This window comes from Pteropus medius, unplaced genomic scaffold, assembly GCF_902729225.1.
Source record: "Pteropus medius unplaced genomic scaffold, Ma_sr-lr_union100, whole genome shotgun sequence".
NCBI classification, from domain to species: Eukaryota; Metazoa; Chordata; class Mammalia; order Chiroptera; family Pteropodidae; genus Pteropus; species Pteropus medius.
In genome coordinates, this window is record NW_024349803.1 from 20,784,677 (window position 1) to 20,806,534 (window position 21,858).

General features: G+C 40.9%; 1 protein-coding gene and 2 pseudogenes across 3 annotated transcripts in view; 1 reads left to right on the forward strand and 2 right to left on the reverse strand.

The window, feature by feature from the left end:
- IP6K1 (inositol hexakisphosphate kinase 1) overlaps positions 1-21,858 on the reverse strand; it is a 40,175-nt gene that overhangs the window by 8,714 nt on the left and 9,603 nt on the right. The window contains exons 2-5 of one of the 3 annotated variants that reach the window (XM_039837786.1): positions 19,908-20,100; positions 19,156-19,443; positions 9,227-9,575; positions 1,326-1,536 (exon numbers count right to left, since the gene is read on the reverse strand). In XM_039837786.1, coding sequence (XP_039693720.1) covers positions 1,326-1,536; positions 9,227-9,449 — 434 coding nt within the window. In that variant the 5' untranslated portion in view covers positions 9,450-9,575; positions 19,156-19,443; positions 19,908-20,100. The remainder of the gene's footprint in view (positions 1-1,325; positions 1,537-9,226; positions 9,576-19,155; positions 19,444-19,907; positions 20,101-21,858) is intronic. The other 2 variants (XM_039837785.1, XM_039837784.1) reach the window with 2 other exon arrangements.
- Positions 1,543-9,217, reverse strand: LOC120582365 (aminoacyl tRNA synthase complex-interacting multifunctional protein 2-like; annotated as a pseudogene).
- Positions 10,487-10,605, forward strand: LOC120582481 (uncharacterized; annotated as a pseudogene).

A 21,858-nucleotide genomic window follows, 5' to 3' on the forward strand; every position in this document is an offset into this window, starting at 1 on the left:
CACAGGGCATCTGATTCATAGTAACTTATTTCTGAGTGAAATTAAATATAATTTAATCATACAATTTTGATTTCACTTTGTTTCAGGAAGCTCACATTCCTTTTAGTTTACATTAGTTTATGTTGGGGGGTTTTGTTTTATTTTGTTATAATTCAGTGGTTCTTTAGTTTATTTGCAAGGTTGTAAAATATGAACACTCTCTAATTTTTAGAACGTGTCATCACCCCATCACCATTAGCAGTTACTTCCCACCCTCCCCCAGTCCCTGGCATCCACTAACATGCTTTCTATCTCTATGGATTTGCTTATTCTGAACATTTTACATAAACAGAATCACATAACGTGGTTGGTTGTGTCTGGCCTCTTTCACTGAGCGTAATGTTTTCAAGGTTCATCCATGCTGCAGCACGTATCACACTCCATTACCTTTTACGGCAAAGTAACATTCTACTGTATGGCTAGACCACATTTATTTACCCATTCATCAGTTGATAGACACTTGGGTTGTTTCCACTGTTCGGCTATTAGGAACAATGCCGCTACAAACGTCTGTGTATAAGTTTTGTGTGTGAATATGTTTCTTCAATTCTCTTGGGTATATACCTAGGAGAAGAAGTGCTGGGTCTCACTTTTTAAAGAATTCACTGTTTTCCAGAGTGACTGCGCTATTTTACATTCCCATTGACAATGCGAGAAGGTTCCAATTTCTCTACTTTCTCATCAACACTTTTATTGTCTGTCCTTTTGATTATAGCTACCCTAGTGGGAGTTCACATTTTTTGCCTGAAATATGAAGAAACATAATTCTTTGATAACTTTCTTAATTCACAAAAAACATCTAATCTATGTCCAATGCAATAAACTAAATTTCAGGTGCAGGGAAAGGGTTAATAGCTGATAGAGAGTCTTGGAGAGGTCTGACACCAAAGCCCTTAAAGAACACTAGTCTGGATGGCCTCCTACTGCTCCTGGGCTCTGACAAACTCCAGGTTAGAAAGCTGCTGCAGCCTCTCAGGGAATCAATGCATTTTGACACGTCTTGGGGGTGTGAGACATGACAAAGCTGGAGAGCGCAGGGCATCCTTGCTTCCCAAGAGTTCAGAGAGCTGCATCTCTTAAGCAGCTATAGCCATAATGAGGCGGGCATCACTGGGGTGATGTGACACACAGCAGATGGCTGCACCTACGTGGGTGGCCCAGGAACACCAGCCACCTTCCCCAAACTTGGGCCCCACTTCCCCATGCATGGTACCCTAGAAATGTCTTGAGCATCTGTGCTGACGGGACCGGAGATGCACCCTCAGCCCTGCTCACCACCCCTCTACCTCTCAGAGGTCTCGAAGGACAGGCTGGCTTTCTCCTCCTTGTGGTCACTGCCACTGCCTGACCGATGCAGACTCCGGCGGGAATGCTTGCGTCGAGGTTGCTCCCGCTCTGGGGTATCATCCTGCTCCACGGTCTCACTTTCCACATAAGGGTAGGCTACCAAGTTGATGTAACCATCACTGTCCCCCTCAAAACAAACAGACACCACACCTGTTGGAAAAAAGACAGCCGATCAACAAATGTCTACATGGGCTGGATCCATGCAGTACACACTGCTGACACTGACGTCACCTGCCCTGAACGAATTGTCGATCGAGGTACGAGCAATGACCAGCAGACATCTTTCCAGAAATTGGCTGACTATTCACTCCCACTCTAAGTCTGCTACTTACCTTTGATCTTGGATAAAACCATATTTATTTCCATTCTCTTATTTTCAATTACTGACTTCTGTACCATTCAAAAGAACTGTGCTCCCTCGGTGACATCCACGCCTGACATAATTTAACTCTCTACTTACTGAACTGATCTATGATACTGCCATTTCCTGTGTCCTTTTCTAGATCTGGGTTTCCTTCTGCCTGACGGTGTCACCTAGAGACCTCAGGACTTACCCTTCCAAGGAAGTCCTAAAAGTATGTCTCCTGCCCACACCGAGCATCAGGCGATTCTAATCAATCTCACCAGAGAGAACTTCTGCTGGCATTTTTAAGTTGAGACAGCTTTGTATCTTCCATGCTGTACTCATGCAAAACAGTTTGTTGGGTCCATTTTTATCTAACAGGTTGTTCTTAGTTTCTTCTGGATCATTACCAAAGCAATTAAAATGCAATACCTAGAAACCTAACTCAAGAAGGAAGGTTTCTGGCTTTTTTTAACTTCCAGACTGCCTTTTAACTTCCACATCCAACCTTCTGTCTGCTATGTCTTTCTTCACTCTTGGTGTGCACAACTGGCTCTATAAACTGAAATCAGTGAGAAGCATTTATGAATGTTAATATGCCAGACCAAGAATATCCTTCTGTTCAGCCCATTTCCTTCTCCAAATGGGCACTGCTCTAATCCCTGAGTCTTTTTAGAAAAAAAAATCCTTAAAACATCAAAGTGAAATGAGTTCTTTATTCTCACATTCCCATCACACTGCTCAAACATATGCCTCACCTTAGGGGGCTCCGCATCAGTGCTCCGGCTTTCTTACACAGACAGCTGCGTCTCCTGCAGGCCTGCACCTCTTTAACTTCCTCTGTCTTCACCAGTCTCAATTTTGTTCAAGTCTGAATGCCCTCTGGTCTACAATCTTGTCTCCTGGGCACTCCCCCATGCTCTGATCTAGAGTGTCCTCTAGGCCTGCCACACAGCTCCCATGCTGGACCCCTCTCTGCTGCAGCGGACCAGAGTGAAAACTCTCTTTCATGATCCTCTACTTCCCGTTCTTGGTTTACTCCCTATTAGAGTGGAATATCCAAGTAACTTCCTAAGGAAGGGTGTTTAGGAGATCAATTTTCTGAGTCCTTTGCAGGATTTTATTCTACTCCGATACTTGATTGCTAGTTTGGCTGAAGACAGAATTCTATGTTGTCTGCAAATAAAGAGTTTTATTTCTTCCTTTCCAATTCAGATGCTTTCGATCATTTCATTTTTTGCCTAACTGCCCTGGCCAGAACCTCCAGTAAAATGTTGACTAGAAATGGAGAGCATGGACAACCCTTATCTTATTCTTGATCTTAGCAGGGAAAGCAACTGTTTGATCATTAAGCATGATGCTAGCTGTAGGTTTTTCATAGATGCCTTTTATCGAGTTGAGGAACTTTCCTTCTATTCCTAGTTTGCTGAGAGTTTTGTTGTTTTATCAAGAATGGATGCCGGATACTATCAAACGCTTTTCCTGCATCTGTTGAGATAATCACTTTTTTTCCTTTTTTTAGGTTATTAATATGGTAAATCACTTTAGTTTTTGAATGTTAAACCTACCTGCAACCTACCCTGCATTATTCATATCAACCCTACTTGGTCACAACATATTATCCTTTTAACATACTGGATTCAATCCACTAAAACTTTTTTCAAATTTTTTTATATCTCGGTTCTTGAAGGACATTTATTTTCTTATAATGGACTTACAGAATGAGCTAGGGTATATTCCCTCTTCAATTTTTTAGAAAAGTTTGTGTAGAATTGGATAATATTTCTTTCTTAAATCTTTGGTAGAATTCACCAGGGAAGCCGTGAGGGTGGGCCTGGAATTTCTTTGTTAGAATGCTTTAAACTCCCACTTCAATTTGTTTAATAGACAGGACGATCTAGATTATCTATTTCTTCTTGAATGAGTTTTTATAGTGTTTCTTTTAAGAAACTGTCTAGTTCATCTAAGTTGTAGAATTTATTGGCACAAAGTTATTCACAATATTCTCTTATCTTTAAAACATCAATAGAATATCTATTTCCAGGAGTTTTTCATCACCTCAAACAAAACTCCGTAAGCAGTAAGTAATCACTTCCCATTTCTCTTGCCCAGAATCCTGGGTAACCTCGACTTTATCTCTACAAATTTGCCTATTGTAGGTATTTCATGCAAGTGGGACTATGGAATTTTTGTCCTTTTGTGCCTGTCTTGTTTCACTTAGCATCATGTTTTCAGGGTCCATCCATCTTGCAGCCTATATCAGAGCTTCGTTTCTTTTTACGGCCAAATACTATTCCACCGTAAATATATAGCACATGTGGTTTATCCATTCTTCTGTTGATGAACATTTGGGCTGTTTCCACCTTTTGGCTATTGCGAATAATACTTCTGTGAATATGAGCTTACAGGTATATGTTTGAATCTGTTTTCAGTTCTTTGAGGGTTATCCCTAGGAGTAGAATTGCTGGATCATGTGGTAATTCTGTGGTTTTTTGAGGAATTGTCAAACTGTTTTCTGTAGCAGCTGTATCAGCCATGTTCCTATTTCTCCACATCCTTGTCAACACTTATTTTTCATTTTTTAAATAAATTATTATAGCCATCCTGGCGTGAAGTGGCATCTCACTGTGGTTTTGATGTGCATTTTCCTAATGACTAATGATGCTGAGTATCTTTTCACGTGCTTATTGGCCATTTGTGTATCTTCTCTAGAGAAATGTTTAAGGCTGCTCTTCATCCTTCAGTCCTTCAAGTCTCCTCATATACTCCTTCCCTGATCACCTTATAGCAAGTGTTCCGTTCCGGAAGCCTTACTATTTTCAGCTGCAGAACCTTACTTAGTTTCTTCGTAGCATTTATCACAATCTGTAACTGTTTGGTCTATGTTTGTTACCTTTTCTCATATTAGCATGTAAGCTCCTTGAAGGTATGGACTTTTTTTTTGCCTTTTACACTGATGAGTACAGGACCTGACATTTAGTAGATGCTCAAAAAATATTTGATAAACGAATGAGGCAAAGTTCTGCATAAAGATACAGAAGCCTAGAACTTCACATCTAGTACTATGGAATGTTACTGGCATTTTTCGTTAGGTTGGTTGAGTTTTTAAATTACCTGTGTGTCTGGCAATACAGATGTGTGTATATAGGTGTGGGTTAGTATATATACATGCATTTTCTAAATTTGTCTACTGAAAGGGCCTAAAAGTAATGATATTCCAGTAGCACTCAGTATATCTAGTGCCAAGATCTTATCTTTTCTAAACACTATTCCTACAAAAAAAGGAAACAGAGTTCCTTGGAGAAATGGTTGGTTCCTTAATGGAGGAGGAAAAATACAAGAGTATCTTGTAGTAACTGAAAGTAAAAAAAGTATAAAAACTGTGGGAGTATATGTCACAAGTACACAAGACCCAGTGACCAAATCAAGAATAATTTGAGCAATAAAATATTCATTAAGTCCATACTGATAAATGAGTGAGAAAGGACGATTCTTCCTTACAGAATTGTAATTACTTCCAATTAATACAGAAGGAATGATGGAAACATAAGTCACTATGAGGCATGCATCACAGTAATAACTGCTGTAGGCAAGAACTATTGATGGATTCTAAAATTAGTGGACTAAAGAATGACAAAAAGCAGAATATCTGTAGTCTCAAAGTGTCTCCCCTAAGATATTCATTAATTACAACAGGAAAAATAATAGCTTTACAGTGGAGAAGCCTGGCAGACAGCACCTAAACTAAGTGAACAAAGTTAATCACCAGTAACAAGACAGGTACTCCTGACATGATGAGCTGAGGAAAACACAGGGTCATTTCTGTTGCCCAAAATATATAACCTCAATCTGGTCATGAGGAAATATAAGACAAGTCTACGTTTAAGGACATTTTACAAAATAACTGCTGGGACTCTTACTAAGTGTCAATGTCATGAGAGACAAAGAAAGACTGAGAAACTATCCCAGAGTGGAAGAGACTAAGGACTAAATACAATGTGAAATCCTGAACCAGAAAAAGGACATAAGTGGGAAAACTGCCGAAATTTGAATACAGTGTATGGATTAATTAATAGTATTTATATCAATGTCCATTTACCGGTTTTGGTAATTACAAGTTGTACTATAGTTATGCTTTAAATATGATGTATTTATAGATACCCAACTTTGATTATAGCATACGCATGTAACAGCACCATTCTTAAAATCTAAATCCTTTAAAATTGCTTACTGAAATTCATTTAAGGATCTTGTAAGCAGTGTTAAAGGGGCCAGGTTTTCGCAGGCCCCCACCCACTTCTGCATGGTGGCTTGCACCGTCGTACTGCGCTGTCACATTGCAGCCTCCTTTCTGCTGGAGAAGACCACAGCACAACATCTGCCACAGTGAGTTCATTCCCAGTGAGCCAGAAGCTCTTCCCAAGAGCAGAGATGATGGAGACAGCGGCTTTTTAACTTTACTGCTTCCCCCTTTTAGTTGAAGAACAGCTATCTCAACCCAGCTATTTATACGGGTTAAATTTACAGCATTATGCTTCTGGCCAGAGAGAACAAAAAACATGCAATGCTCCCTTCTCCTTTAATGTGACCCATCATTTGGACACTGAACTTCATTCGAGTCTTTGGCACATTCTTCCAAATTAAAGTAATACCCAGCTGATATTCATCGAGGAACTGTTTTTTAGTCTGCTAATTTAAGCAGTCAAGGTTTTCTGGCACGCTCTTGACTGCTGAATGTGTGTGGACAGTGAACGGGACCCAGGAGCGGTCACAGAACAGCTGGTGCAGGGAGAGAAGAGGGGAGGCGGGGTCTGCGATGATCACGATGTCTGTCAGCACCCTGTAATCCTTCCCAAGCAATGAATTTAAGTCCAGTGTATTGGGCAATAAAGCGGCGGGCTCATCGGCTTGGATTATGTTGGTTACATGCAAGTGCGCATCTCGCACCCAAATCATCTTGGAAAGACCATCAACCACAGCTTTCAATTCATACAGATGTTTTAAAACATCATCTCAGAAGGACTCAAGAGCTCGAAGAGATGGGTCAGACTCTCCCTGCATGGGGCTGCCAGTCCTGCTGGGCCGCTGGGGAGCCAGGCGCGTGAAGGGAGCCCTCTGTAGGGACATGTGCTGCCCTGCCACGGGCTTTACCCGCTGCATTAACATCGTGGGAGCGTTACAGGAAACAGCATACGGGAACTCTACGATTTTTGCGACTTTTCTGTAACGTAAAATTTATTTCAAAATTAAAGGTAAAAACCCTATGCTGGTCTTTGAAATATATGAATTGGACCAATAGTATCTTCCTTTTCCTTTGAATAAATTGGACTGCATTTGATTAAAAAGAAGGGATCAGTTTTAGTTTCACTGGATTGTATTTCTGAGAAAGTATATTTATTATTTTTCTAGTGAAAATGTAGCCGGAGCAAAGAAAATCAAGTAGATACTACGGATTCACTTAGGCTTTTAACGACTCTGATCCCCAGTCTGAGAAAAGGCTGCAGCAGGGGGACACTGAACCAGTGCTATGACTGACACTCCACCCCAGAAGACACCTCGATCCCAACCTGTCCCTGTTCTGGGGGTTGTGATTTAGAAAATCTTTCTCTGGAATCAGGCTCAACTCCCTTTTCAGGGCTTTTCTCCTTAGCAGCAGGGCTCTATGCGCTAGCAGGGCCTGTAGCTCTCAGTCTGGTTTTGGCACATTTCTGGCAGAAGGTCTGGCCATGGATGTGTTGAGTGTGGACAAGTAAGAGGCTGACACTGCACTGACAAAGCATTTGCAACGGCTGCTCCTTAGCCGCTTAGAGACAGCAAGCACTGTGTTTGATTCTGGCTTCTCTCTTATTTTGTAGTCTTAGAATATTTATTTCTCCAAATTCAATATTCTTCTGATTGTTTTTGAAAACAGTAGCTAGCAAATCATCCAACTCAAAACTGCACAGAGGACTTGAACAGACATTTCTCCAGAGAAGATACACAACTGGCCAATAAGCTCATCAACATCATCGATCATTAAGAAAATGAAAATCAAAACCACAATGAGATACCACGTCACACCAGGATGGCTATAATAATTTATTTTAAAAATGAAAAATAAGTGTTGGCAAGGATGTGGAGAAATAGAAACACGGCTGGTAAGACTGTCAAATGGTACAGCTGCTATAGAAGTTTGGCAATTCCTCAAAAAGTTAACCACAGAATTATCATATGATCCAGCAATTCTACTCCTAGGGATAACCCTCAAAGAACTGAAAAGACTTAAACACATACCTGTAAGCTAATATTCACGGAAGCATTATTCGCAATAGCCAAAAGGTGGAAACAACCCAAATGTGCATCTACAGAAGAATGGATAAACCACATGTGCTATATATTTACGGTGGAATAGTATTCGGCCGTAAAAAGAAATGAAGCTCTGATATAGGCTGCAAGATGGATGGACCCTGAAAACATGATGCTAAGTGAAACAAGACAGGCACAAAAGGACAAAAATTCCATAGTCCCACTTGCATGAAATACCTACAATAGGCAAATTTATAGACAGAAAGTCAAGGTTACTCAGGATTCTGGGCAAGGGAGAAATGGAGAGATTACTTAATGGTTACAGAGTTTTGTTTGGGGTGATGAAAAACTTCTGGAAACAGATAATGGTAATAGTTACACAACACTGTGAATGTACTTAATGCCACTGAAGTGTACACGTAAAAATGGCAAATTTTATGTTATGTATATTTTATAACAATAAAGAGTTAAGGAAACAGAAGTCGATACTGATACAGATTGGTTTTTCTAAACTGAGGATCCCCTACGTAAAGGATGCTGTAAACATGACTGAATTCATACAGCTTTAGAAAAGTTAAAAAGCAGAACACAAAAAAATATAACTTATACATGACAGGTAATCATAAAAGTGTATAAACATAATTATAAAAATCAGGTTTTAAAATGAAGTGACTTAATTCTGGTATATACTCATAGAATTTTACTCTATATAAAGTTAACCTCCATTTTGAAACAGATTCTTTTTCCTTCAAAAGTTAGGACCTCCAGACCCCAGTCTTTCTGTAAATTTCTTACCATCAATTCATTCCCCCAGCACATCCAGACGCGGGCTCCACAGGGCCCCCTTGCCAGCTGTCTCCCTGCCACAGCCTGGAAAGCACCCAATTCTTCCTCCTCTGGGACCAGAACAGGGCTGCCTCCTTCTCTCCTAGACCATCCCAGCAAACAGGAAACCCTGACACCAGCATGCCCTTCACCAATGGGACTTAACGCTGTGAATTCTTCTCAGGTGTATCTATCAATAAATTCAATTTTCAAGATCTAAAGACCTCAACTGATGCTTTCAGCCTCAAATTTTGTTTAACAAAGTGACTGAGCCGCTTTGAGACAACAGAGACCCACAATCACATCACAGAGCAAACAAAACAAGGAAAACTGAGCAGAGGGCTGAGCCCAAGGCTGCTGCTCTCTCCAAACTGGCCAGTGACTAACCTTTGTACTCAGGGGTGAACTCCTTCATTTCGGGGGGGAGGGACTCGTAGAAGCGCTGCTCCCGGGAGATGAGGGGCTTGCACACAGTGTGGTCGTCGTAGCGCATCATGCTGCTGTGTCCGCCCACCTGGTGGATGAAGGGCTCCAGGAGGACTCCCCGGTCTCCTGCCCGACTTGCGTTCTTGCCATACTGCCCCACTTCCATGGTTTGACAAACACACATTGCGTAGGGGGCCGGTTGCACACTGAAGGCAGAGGATGCAGCACATGGACCACGAAAGGAGAGCTACGCAGGTCCTTCGTGAGCTGAAAGCCAACAGTCAGAATCTGTTCAGCTTATTCTTCTTTCCTAACATAAAGGAAGAGAGGAAAAGAGGGAATCAAAACATCTGGCAAGCTACGATTTCCCTAGAGCTCACAGAACATCTGCTCCATGAGTAAGAACACAAATTCTGTTCAGTTCCCTGCTCTGTGTTCCCCAGCATGCACAACACTGCTAGTGCCTGAGAGGCAGCTGGTACATTTTCATTGAATGATGCATCTTTGGTCACCTCCATCCATCTTTTTATGCACAAAAGCCCACAATCTCTTCCTTTCTCAGTTCTCAGATTCCGTCTAAGTTCTCTAAAGGCTTTAATTTTAGAGCTACAGTATATTACAACCAAAGGAAAGCAACTGTCCCTCTTCATTTCACATTCAAAAGAGTTCAGGAAAAAACCAGAAGGTGACACGAATTTATTCTTTCCAGACTTCCCATGACTGTCAGTACTGTAAGGGTCTCTTCCTGACTCAATGAAAAGGTTTTGCCTGAGAAATCAGATCACGCTAGATTCCCAACTTTTCTGCTGAAGGTGCAAGGATCAGGCAGGGAAAGCCACTCTGGGCTGAGCTGTAGAATCATAAAAAGGTTTTGCTTTTCCCAAAGGAATTCAGGCTTCAGATTTCTTCTACTTAAAATCTATGGTCATCAATTTATGACCACAGAGCTTCCCTTTCTGTCTGACTCTATGCTAATCAGTGGGACAGGAAAAGCTCTTTGTAATGTCAATTTTCTCTCAAGAAAGTAGTTGGCACCTTCTTTAAAATAGATTTTTTAAATTAGGAATGTATTGGCAAGACTACATCTGAAATATCAAGTCTAAAAGAGAAAAACAAAATATTTGTAGAGCAGGAATACGATTTTACCTGCAAGAGATAAACCATTTTTTTACCTGAACCTCATATTTATGGACTTAATGGGCTATACAAGAATACTGCTGTGTCAACGGCCGTGCTACCCTAAACAAGCCCGATCCCGTCTGATCTCGGAAGCTAAGCAGGGTCGGGCCTGGTTAGTACTTGGATGGGAGACCACCTAGGAAGACCAGGTGCTGTAGTAGTGTAAAAAAAAAAAAAAAAGAATACTGTTGCAAAACTGTAAAATTTTCTTAATCCAAAGCTGCCCAAGAAACAATGTTCTATTTCACGGCTATCAACAAAAATAAACTGTTCTCCACTCCCACTCCCCCAAACAGATTGGCACCGTGTGAATGGACATACTTCTTTGCTTCTCAGTCCTCCTTTAGAATGAAGCAACTCCCGGTCCCAGGGAGCTTTCCCAGACTCCATTCTCTTTGACCACGAGTTCAGCGCATACCTCTGTGGTCCCTAAGGTAGCTGGCTCTTGTTTTCTGATGACAAGGAAACTCCCAACGACTGAAGAACAAGCCCTTTGCTGATAACAAAAGGGCACCCTTCCCAAAGCCAAGCATGGACACCACAGCTCTATAATCTTTCATGTGTCCCTGAAGGCAGAGAATCTGAATTCGATCCAGGCCACAGGGCTCGTACCAAGATACTAAAAAAGAATCTGACCAACAGAAAATTCATTCTCTAATAACTAGTAATGAAACTGTCCAAATATCCAGGTAATTAGCTAAGAACTGATTCTGTGATTCAACAAGAGGCAGACCATAAAAGAAACTTACACTTTATACTTTTGCCACTTTAGGACCTTACTGAACATGATCTTTTACACACTCATCTGAATATAACAGTCAATAAATGCTATTTTCCAGAGTGTAACTAATCCTCTGACCTGATTTCAAGTAGTTTATGCCATTTAAGACACCTACAGCTTCTGCAGTCTTTTTCTAGACTTAAATTAAGGAACTACTAACATAAAGGAAAACCCGCAAATTCTTTAAAAGCTACGAAGTATCAAAAATGTCAGATAACTGCAAAAATGAGGGACTCTAGTTTCACTGCCATGAGTTAAACAACAACAACAAAAAACCCCACTAGTATAAGCTTTGTTTTTTATTATGTTTTGTTTTGTTTTGTAAATGACTCCAAAGGTTTCCCTGGGGGAAATTATAAATGGTCCTCTTTCCCCGACATGGCCATGGCAATAAACGGAGGGTCCCTATTTGGTTTGCAATCTAGTGGTGTTTCCCAGGCGTCTGCTATCCGGAATTCACACTGCTCAAGTACATAATGTGCAGTGAAATCTTTGGCTATGACAATAGTAACAGGTTTTTAGGTTGAGACTAATAAAAAAAATACTTGTTTTTAAAAATATAACTACTAGACATCATCTGCAAATATCACAAGAGCTTATGCAGGAGAAGAAAAGGCTTAGGTAAGTAATCTACGTATTATAAACATCTCACAAGTCTATTCTTTCAAATACATTAGGACTTGCGATCTTTTTTTTCCTGTAAAAATCACTATCCTTTGTAATTACACCACTCAGAAAAAGAAATTCTTCCTTAGCCTCCCCGCAAATGTTCTTTGATTCCTTAAGCAAAACTGTAATTTCTCATTTTGCAGTTTCTTCATAAGAACTGCACACTCCTCTCACGATGCAAGTGAGGGCTCATTACGCAGTTACACTTGGTTCAGGCGAGAGCTGCAGGAGCAGACAGAATCTTCCCCTCCTGTGGAACTCCTAAGGCATGTGAACAGTACAAGGAAAACAGGTACAGAAAGGAATCTCTGTCTGAAACAACGCTGGGAGTCAGAAGGGAGAAAAGGAAAGGCTCATTTCTCAGAGTCATCAAGCTGAAAAAAGGAATGAACAGCGAAAGGCCAATCAAGAACCAAGCTATTCGAAATTCTTCAAGTTTCTGTGCTGGGGAGGCACTTTATAAAGGCAATATTTTAAATCCCTTTGGCAAGAATTAGCATCACAAACGAGCTACCTGTGAGCCCCCGTCCAGCAGCAGTCCAATCACGAGCAGCTTCTGCTAAGCACTAAAGTACCCTACACTCACAAGACACAGAAGGTGAGCACTAGTCACCTGGGAAGCACAGGAGGAAAGTGATGTCCAGGTTTATCCTCCGCCCCACTCCAGAATTAACCGCAGTTAAAAAAAAGTCTCTAAAAGATTCCCATCACAACCTCAATCCCACTTTAGGCCATAACTTGGTGGTATCTCTCAGGACACTCCTAGCGATCACTGTAGAAGGTTCCTTCAGCATCTTCAACCTCGTTAGCCCTCTGAGTTATTCAGCTGCCATGCCACCAAGAGGATCATGGTCACCACAGTATTCTGGTCATGCACTACAACATGGTCACCAGCGCTGATGTCCTAGGCATGACAACAGCCATCCTGGGGCTCCTCCTGCACAAGACCACACAACCAAATACGATGACAACTAGTCAAGCAGTAAGTTCTCCCTGTTGTGAGTAAGCATCTGAGCAATAAGAACACGCTGGAGAAACCCCAGGCAAGCCCCCCACCCCACAGAGACTACGGCTATAACCGAAGCAACGTCGTAACAGGTCCCTCTCAGTGTACCCAGCAGAGCTACTTAAACGTGTACAGTGTAAACCATTATGATGTGTCAAGTCTAGAAGACAGGGAGAGACTATTCTGTCCTTCCCGTCTCCCAGCACTATCCAAACTTCTGACATACAGTGACTGGAAACTCAGGTGAAGGGAAGGTTCATGATAACCAGGTGTCTCCCGGGGCAGGGAACCGTGACTGTCCAGGAGCAAGGCATGCCTACAGTGAGAAGGGCTGTAAGCTCTGGGCAGAGGGAAATCCAAATGAAGACCAGTGTTTCAGTGTTTCTTCCCACAATGTGTCATCTGAGAGCTGTATCACTATAGAAATTATGGCCAAGTTTTACCTTTCAGTGTAAAATCAGTCCCACAGGATTATGTTCCTGAGTTACCCGTCCTGTCTGCTTTCCAAGTAACATTCACTAAGATTTTCTCTGGAAAGGTGGAATCCCTGTAGATACAGACCACTGAGCTGGCAAGAGGTAGTATCCTGGGTGTCAAGGAAAGGCATGAAGGATAGTGCCTGAGTGTTACAAAACAGCCTCTTTAATTCCACGGCTCAGATGTGTCCAAGACAGACCCAGGCACCATAGCTGTGGAGGAACTTATGAGTTGCCCCCCTAGTTTATAAGACTGTCAGAAAGCTGATTTATTAAAAGCATCTCCAATAACAGTGAGACTCCCACTTTCCCCAGTCATCCTGATGGTCCTTTGCTATGACTGACAAACATTCAAATGTGAAAAGCAATTACAATTAGTATTTAATTCTTAGAGCCTAACTCTTTGACATGCAAGTTAGCAGAGGCATTGACGCAGACTGAACTTGAAGGGAAATTTACTATTTTTTTTTTTCCCTCTCTACACCTTTTACCCTTGCCAGATGTAAGACATTTCTCCTCTCTGGGCCATTAAGGAGTATCAAAAGGAAATAATTTCAAAGAGGCTTTTGAGAAGGAGCCTTAAGAAATTTCTTAGTCTGTTTGGGCTGCTGTAACAGAGTACCATAGACTGGATGGCTTACAAACAACAGAAATTTATTTCTCACAGTTTTGGAGGCTGGAAAGTTAGAGATCAAGGCACTAGCAGATCTGGTGTCTGAAGAGTCCATGTGTCCTAACGTGGAGGCTCAGATGGCTTATAAACATGTGAAAAGATGCCCCCCTTCAAAGTATCAGAGAAACAGAAATCGAGAAAGGACATTTCACTCCTATAAGATTGGCAAAAAAATAAAAAGTGTGGACCTACCAAGCACTAGCCAGTCAGGGAGAAGTGGCTCCTTTCCTATTCTGTTGATGACAACCCACAACCAAAGGTGTGTACCTTCCACATGCCCAAGATGTCAAGTTCAAGGATGTTCACTACAGCACTGTTGTAATGCAAAAGCAAGAAAACCACCTAAATGTCCATTAAGGGGGGAATGAATAAATTAATTGGTATAAATTGTATGATATTGAATTAATGATCTATCTATATCAACATGAATATATTTCAAAGCCGAACTGGAAAGAGCAAGTTTGGAAATAATGCTTTTAGTATGATACCACTGTTGTACATTTCTAATACACAAAACAATACTATATTATACATGAATTTATGGACACATATATATGTGTCAGAACAATGATATGGAATGGAAGGAAGTATACCAACTTTAGAGGAGGAAAGAAGGGGTGCTGTAGGCATAAAAATAAAAAAATAAGGGATTGTAAGCTGTCAAGGTCCTTGCTATCTGTGAGGTCAACCAAGGGTTGCCTCGCCTAAAAAAAGAAAAAGAAAAAAAGAAAAGGAGGAGGTTGATATCCAAGAACAGTACTTCGACTCTATACTTTTTTCTTTCTTTTCAAAAAACTGGAAACACAGGTAAAATTTTAACATCTTTAAATCTACATGTCAAGTACATTAATATTGTATTATCCTCTGAACTCATATTTCATTTAGAAAAAGCCTTCACAGTGCTAAAAGCCTGATGTCAACACACAGTAAATGACAGAAGAACATACTAGCAATGGTTCCAAAGAGGGGTACGAATACTGTCACAGTTCCCTGGAAGTGGGAAGAAAATATTAGAACTCCAGGATCTGGATTCTTCTACTCTCATCTTCCTACTATTCAGTCTTCTTTCCTGGTTCTTTGTCCTCGTCCTCTATGTCTAGCAACACTTTCAGTTCCGTCCTCCCTTGAACACCAAATTCATATATCCAACCGCCTTTTTGATCTAAGAAGTTTAAATTTAACATGGCCAATACAGAGCTCCTTCTCCACCCCAAAAGAACTCTTCACGACCTGTAGTCTTCCCCATCCCCAAGCCCATTTTTACAGCTGCTCTCCCCAAAACTCTAGCAGTCATTCTTGATTTCTCTTTCCCTCAAACCCTTTTCATGTAATCCCACCAACTCTAACTTCAGAACATATCCAGATCCAGCTACTTCTCACCACCACGAATGCTACCAGCCTAGTGTGATCGCCGACATCTCTCACCTAAGTAGCATCCCTGCTTCTATCATGACCTTCCTAGTCTCTTCTCAACACAGCAGTCACAGTGACTGAGAGGGCATGTGTCTTCTTACTTCAAAACCCTGCAACATCATCCACCTCACCCAAAGTAAAAATGCAATTTCCTTACCATAGCCTAGAAGATCCCATAAGATCTGCATTCCTCCCACCCCATTTCCTCTCTGATCTGATTTTCTAGCCCTCTCCCCATTGCCTATTAATTACCTCACCCTAGTCACAATGGCTAGACACACAGGCACACAGCCACTTCATGGTCTTTGCACCGCCATCCCTCTGCTTAGACCACCTTCCCCCACATATCTACACAGCTAACTCCCTCACCTCCTTCAAAAGTCTTTGCTCTTATACCTTTCTCAATGAGATCTATCTAACTGCCCTAAGTTTAAACTGAAAACCCACCTGCACGCTCCACTCCCCTTAATCTGCTTTTCCTTTTTTTCATGGTACTTATGCCCTTCTGACATATTATATATTTTATTAATAACATCTTTTTTTAAATTGTTATTAAGATGTCAGCTCCATGAAGGAAAGGCTCTTTTTTTAGTTCATTATATATTATCTTAAATGCCTGGAGCAGTGTCTGGTACATAGTAGCCACACAATAAAAATAGCTGAATAAATGTATGTATGCATGTATGTATGTATATAATACATATAACAGATGTGTACAGTAAGCATATAACGTGAAGAAATGTTTAAGGAGAAGTTGTTGTTTTTTTTTAATATTAGGGTTGTAAATCAAAAAATGTACAGACTTCTAACCTAGGGCTGCCAAAACCAGAACAAAGAGGTAACATGGCTTTACAGAGGACAAAGTACTTTGGCCACAGGATAGAATTCCAAATCAACGAGAATGCAAAATTCTGTGTTTCGACTCTAAAAATAAAATTGATATATGAAAGAAAATTGTTAAATGTCCCTGGATAAAGTGACAACAGAAACTAGACAAGATATGGAGGAAAAATAAGGTAGCCTATGAAGAGCAGCATTAGAACATTAAGGATACACAAAAGAGAAACAAGGGAGTATTAGGCAAACAAACCGATAGTCTCAATTATAAAGGATGAACCACATCAAAGAACTCAAACCAAATTTAGAAAATACATTTGTTTGTTTTAATTCAACAACATAGCAAGCCTAGAAAGTGACAATGAATAAAAGAAAGAGAAATTGCAATCAGATATGGTGGTGAACAAGGTCAGGACTATTTTAAGAACTAGGAAGGCACTGTCTCCATAGCAAGAGCGAGACAATACCTGGTCACCAAGTTCCTTAGTGTGGCGGGCACAGACACACCTCCAAATGCGGACCAGCAGACATGCACTCTAAGAAGCCTGGTTAGAATTCCAAATTCTGTGGCCAACATATTTTTATAACCTCAGATTAACCACTTGAGTCTGACATGGAATCTTTTTATAAAGAGAAGAATCTTTGGTGCCTTCTCATTGCATAGGAATATTTGCAAATTTCCTCAAATTTTCATAAAAATTAGTTTATAAACCCCGTATTTCTATTATCTCTTCTAAAATGAAACATATCATTTAAATACTAAAAGCGTAATGATGAAGTATCATGCCCTTTAAAAGTTGTATGAAATTTATTTAGTTTTTTAAAAAGTAAATTAAACTTTGTAAATCAGAAATGTTAGGTAAAATTCTGGCAAAACCGCTCAGCAAAATGAACACAATGGACTGACAAATCACTCTAACCAAAAAAGAACTCACAAAGTTTGGTTGTATAGCTCTGGACTTTATGAAAACTAATTTCAGAAATAATAAGCTGATCTAGACTCTGACAGGAAAAAGAACAAAAATACCTTCAAATTCATTGGCAAACCTACAGCGGAAAACTAACATGAAAGCTTGTTTGTTCTCTAAAGCATACACAGAAGGGAATCTAATGCCTTCCTGAAGTCCAACCCGTTCCTGCGTTTGCATAGGCACTGATACAGATTAGGTATATGCAGGAGGGTGTGAGGGAACAGCCCTCTCCCCCACCCCATGCACTGGCTTGTTTCAAGTAGATGCTCACAAACTTCTCTTGCAAGGAGGGAAATAGAAGGAACATTCTAGAGGTTAAACAGGGCTGTGGATCTGAGCCTGCCCAAAAGGGACTGGCACATCCCTCACACAGAAACCAGAAATGTGTGCAGAGGCTGTGAGCAATCTGGGAGGTTTGCAACAAAGAAAAGGCAAAAAGGCTTAAAGGTATCTATTTTGAGAAAAGATCATTATTTAGGCTCCTGGGTCCTATCCCAGGAGCAAGGGACACAGTGGCATCCTCCTCAAGGACACTAGGCTGAGAGCAAACAGGGAGCAAGAAGGAAACATGCTTGGCAGGCGGCCTTGATGTGCTAGCCCGATGAAACAGCCAGACCAGAATTAATTTAGAGCAAAGAGAAAAGCTAGAATCCATTTCCTGTTTGTACTGGATTCTAAAGATTAGAAGCCTGTGCTTCCATTTATATCACATATATTTGTGTGTGTGTGTGTGTGTGTGTGTGTGTGTGTGTGTGTGTGTATTTTTTTAAGCTAAGATTCCTCTGAAAATGTCTGCCTCTTTTTTGTAACAGGTCTGCCACCAGAACACTGCTAAATCTAAGCTAAAATGGGAAAGGAAAAGACTCACATCAACATTGTCATCATTGGACACGTAGATTCTGGCAAGTCTACCACAACTGGTCATCTGATCTACAAATGTGGTGGGACAAAAGAACCATCGAAAAATTCAAGAAGGAGGCTGCTGAGATGGGGAAGGTTCCTTCAAGTACGCGTGTGTCTTGGATATATTGAAAGCTGAACCACTGATATCTCCCTGTGGAAATTTGAGACCAGCAAGCATTATGTGACCATCGCTGATACCCCAGGACACAGGGACTTTATCGAAAACATGATTACAGACACATCACAAGCTAACTGTACTGTCCTCATTGTTGCTGCTGGTGTTGGTGAATTTGAAGCAGGTGTCTCCAAGAACAGACAGACCCCTGAGCATGTTCTTCTGGCTTACACGTTGGGTGTGAAACAACTAATTGTTGGTGTTAACAAGATGGATTCCATTGAGCCACCTTATAGCCAGAAGAGATACAAGGACATCGTTAAGGAAATCAGCACCTACATTAAGAAAACTGGCTACAACCCTGACACAGTAGCATCTGTGCCAATTTCTGGATGGAATGGTGACAATGTGCTGGAGCCAACTGCTAACCAGCTCTGGTTCAAGGGATGGAAAGTTACCCATAAAGATGGCAACGCCAGTGGAACCACGCTGTTGAAGCTCTGGATTGTATCCTGCCACCGACTTGTCAAACTGACAAGTCTTTGTGTCTGCCACTCCAGAGTGTCTACAAAATTTGTGGTATTGGCACTGTCCCTGAGGGCCAAGTAGAGACCAGTGTTCTCAAACCCGGCATGGTGGCCACCTTTGCTCCAGTTAATGTAACAACTGAAATAAAGTCTGATCAAATGTACCATGAAGCTTTAAGTGATGCTCTTCCTGGGGACAATGTGGACTTCGATGTCAAGAACATGTCTGTCAAAGAAGTTCATCATGGCAAGGTGGCTGGTGACAGCAAAAATGACCCAGTAATGGAAGCCGTGACTTCACCACTCAGGTAATTACCCTGAACCATCCAGGCCAAATCACCTGATATGCACCTGTGCTGGACTGTCACATGCTCACATCACTTGCAAATTTGCTGAGCTGAAGGAGAAGACTAAGCGTCGTTCTAGAAAATATCCGGAAGACAGCCCGAGGTTTTCTGAAATAGGGTGATGCTGCCATTGTTGATGTGGTTCCTGGCAAGTCTGTGTTCAGGGCTTCTCTCACTGCCCTCCTCTGGGCCGTTTTGCTGTCCACGACATGAGACAGTGGCTGTGGGTGTCATCAAAGCAGCAGACAAGAAGACAGCAGGAGCTGGCAAAGTCACCAAGTCTGCTCAGAAAGGTAAAAGAATATTATCCCCAATACCGGCCACCCCAGTCTTAATCAGTGGTGGAAGAACAGTCTCAGAACTGTTTGTCTCCACTGGCCATTTAAGCTTAACAGTGAAAGACTGGTTAATGATCACAATGCATCATAAAACCTTCGGAAAGAAAGGAGAAGGTTTTGTAGACCATTTGGTTTTGTGTGTGTGTGTGTGGCAGTTTTTAAGTTATTAGTTTTTAAAATCAGTTATTTAATGGAAACGACATGATCAAAAATCTGTCACAGAATTTTGAGACCTCATTCAAAGTTTAATGAGGAAAAAAAAGAAAATGCCTCAACTGTGCTGAAACAAATGGGAAAAAGGGGGTTTGAGGACAGAACTTCAAGAACACAAGTCCCAAGTGATACACAGGAAATGAAAGAGAGAAAACCAAAAGAAAGGAGAAACAAAGGTGCCCCATCCTTCTTACCTGAAACACTGTCTGCTCACGATTTGTATGGGACTGTCCTTCACCAGAAGCCTCAGGAATACCCGTGCTGTGACTACACAGTCTGCAGGTGAGCCATACCTGAATCAAATCAGTCTGCCCAGCACATTCACGACTGAATCTAAACATGGTCAAACGCAGAGAGCGTACATGTGGAAGGACAGTAGAAATGGTTCTAAAAGGAAGACAAAACCACAGGACATTTAAAATGAGGCTGTCTGCAACGCTAAAGCATGGAACAGGGAACTTCCCGGACGTCCTATCTCCTACTGCCAATTCCAAAGGCCCAAAACAAAGAAAGACGCTTCTGTACGACTGAAAGGAAGATGCGAAGGGACAGTACGGGTCTGTTCTCACAACCGAGGGGTCCAACATGACTGGTAACTCTCGTTCCTTTTCTTCACCTCCCTCCTGCTCTTTGGGGAGAACCGGCTGCTCCACACAGGGGCTGACATCGGCCCAGGTTCTCTCCTCCAAGGACCATGTTCTTGGTATCCTATTCCTGCCCTCCTGGGAGACCTCTCCCCCTCAAGGCCCACATAGCGTCGAGACTTCAGGGGACAAATTCAACAGGCTGTCCCTCCAATCAGCACCACACACAACACACCATGAAATATCAGAACATCCATCCTGTGGATGAAGATTTTATTAGAAGGCACTCAGAAGCAGATGAGCAACACGTGATTATAGTGAATGTGGGAAAGCCTGTAAACAGAATAGGTAAGTGACCTATTTAATGCCTCACAAAATGCAACAGTTTAATTGCTTCGAGCAGATTATATTCTAGCTGTGTTCTACCCTCCAGTAAACCACCAGAATGACTACATTTAAGCAACTTTAAACAACAGAAAAACACTTCTATCTATGTACAACCTAAAATTCCAGACAGATGGGGACTTCTACCCACACACACAAACCCATCAACAACTTCCCAACTTAGAAAGTGTAGCGATGTCTTCAAAGAAACATCATTCCTTAAAAGTTGGGTTCCAAATCTCTTTGCTCCTCACACTTCCTTTCCTGACCCTCATGTAACTCATGAGACTCAATCTGAAAGCAAGCGCCAATGCCACAATTAATAAGTTGTGTACCCTTCAATACACCCAATTCAACTATTTTCACTGTCGATGAGTTAAATATGAGACTATCTGTCCTATGCACTTTAGAGGATAAGGCAATATATGAGAAAACACTTTAAAAGTATCTACTATACTGATGTAACTAAAGCGATGCTAAAATTTTATAGCTTTAAAAGTATTAGAAATATAAAATTAATGACCTAAGGTTCTCCTTAAGAAGCTAGGAAAAGACTAAAGCAGAAAAGGAAATAAAGATATGAACAGAACTCAATAAAACAGAGAAAAAGAGAAAATGCAGTGTCAAAAGCAGGTTTTTTTAAAAAAAAAATCAATATAATTGATAAATCCTCTAGAGAAATGATCAATAAAAAGAGACACAGATTACCACTGTCGGGGATAAAAAAGGGGATATCACTACAGATTCTACACGCATTATAAGAATAATAAGGTGATATTATAAACAACTGTATACCAATAAATTCAACAACTTAGACAAAATGGACGAATACCTCAAAAAATACAATTTACAAAAAAAATAAAACTTACTAGAACTGATAAAGATAAAATATAAAATCTGAATAGCCTTATATTTATTGAGAAAATTGATTTTATCAAAAATCTCTTAACAGGAAAACTCCAGACACAGATGGGTTTCACTAGTGAATTCTATCAAACATTTAAAAAAGAAATCACTAATTTTGTAAACATTCTTTCAGAAAACAGAGGAAAAAAAACACTTTCCAACTTGTTTTATAAGGTCAGGCATCCCTGAAAACAAAACTTAAGAACAAAAAACAGTTACCAAAAACGGAGGAGGAAAAAAAGATTATAGACCAATATCCTTCATAAACATA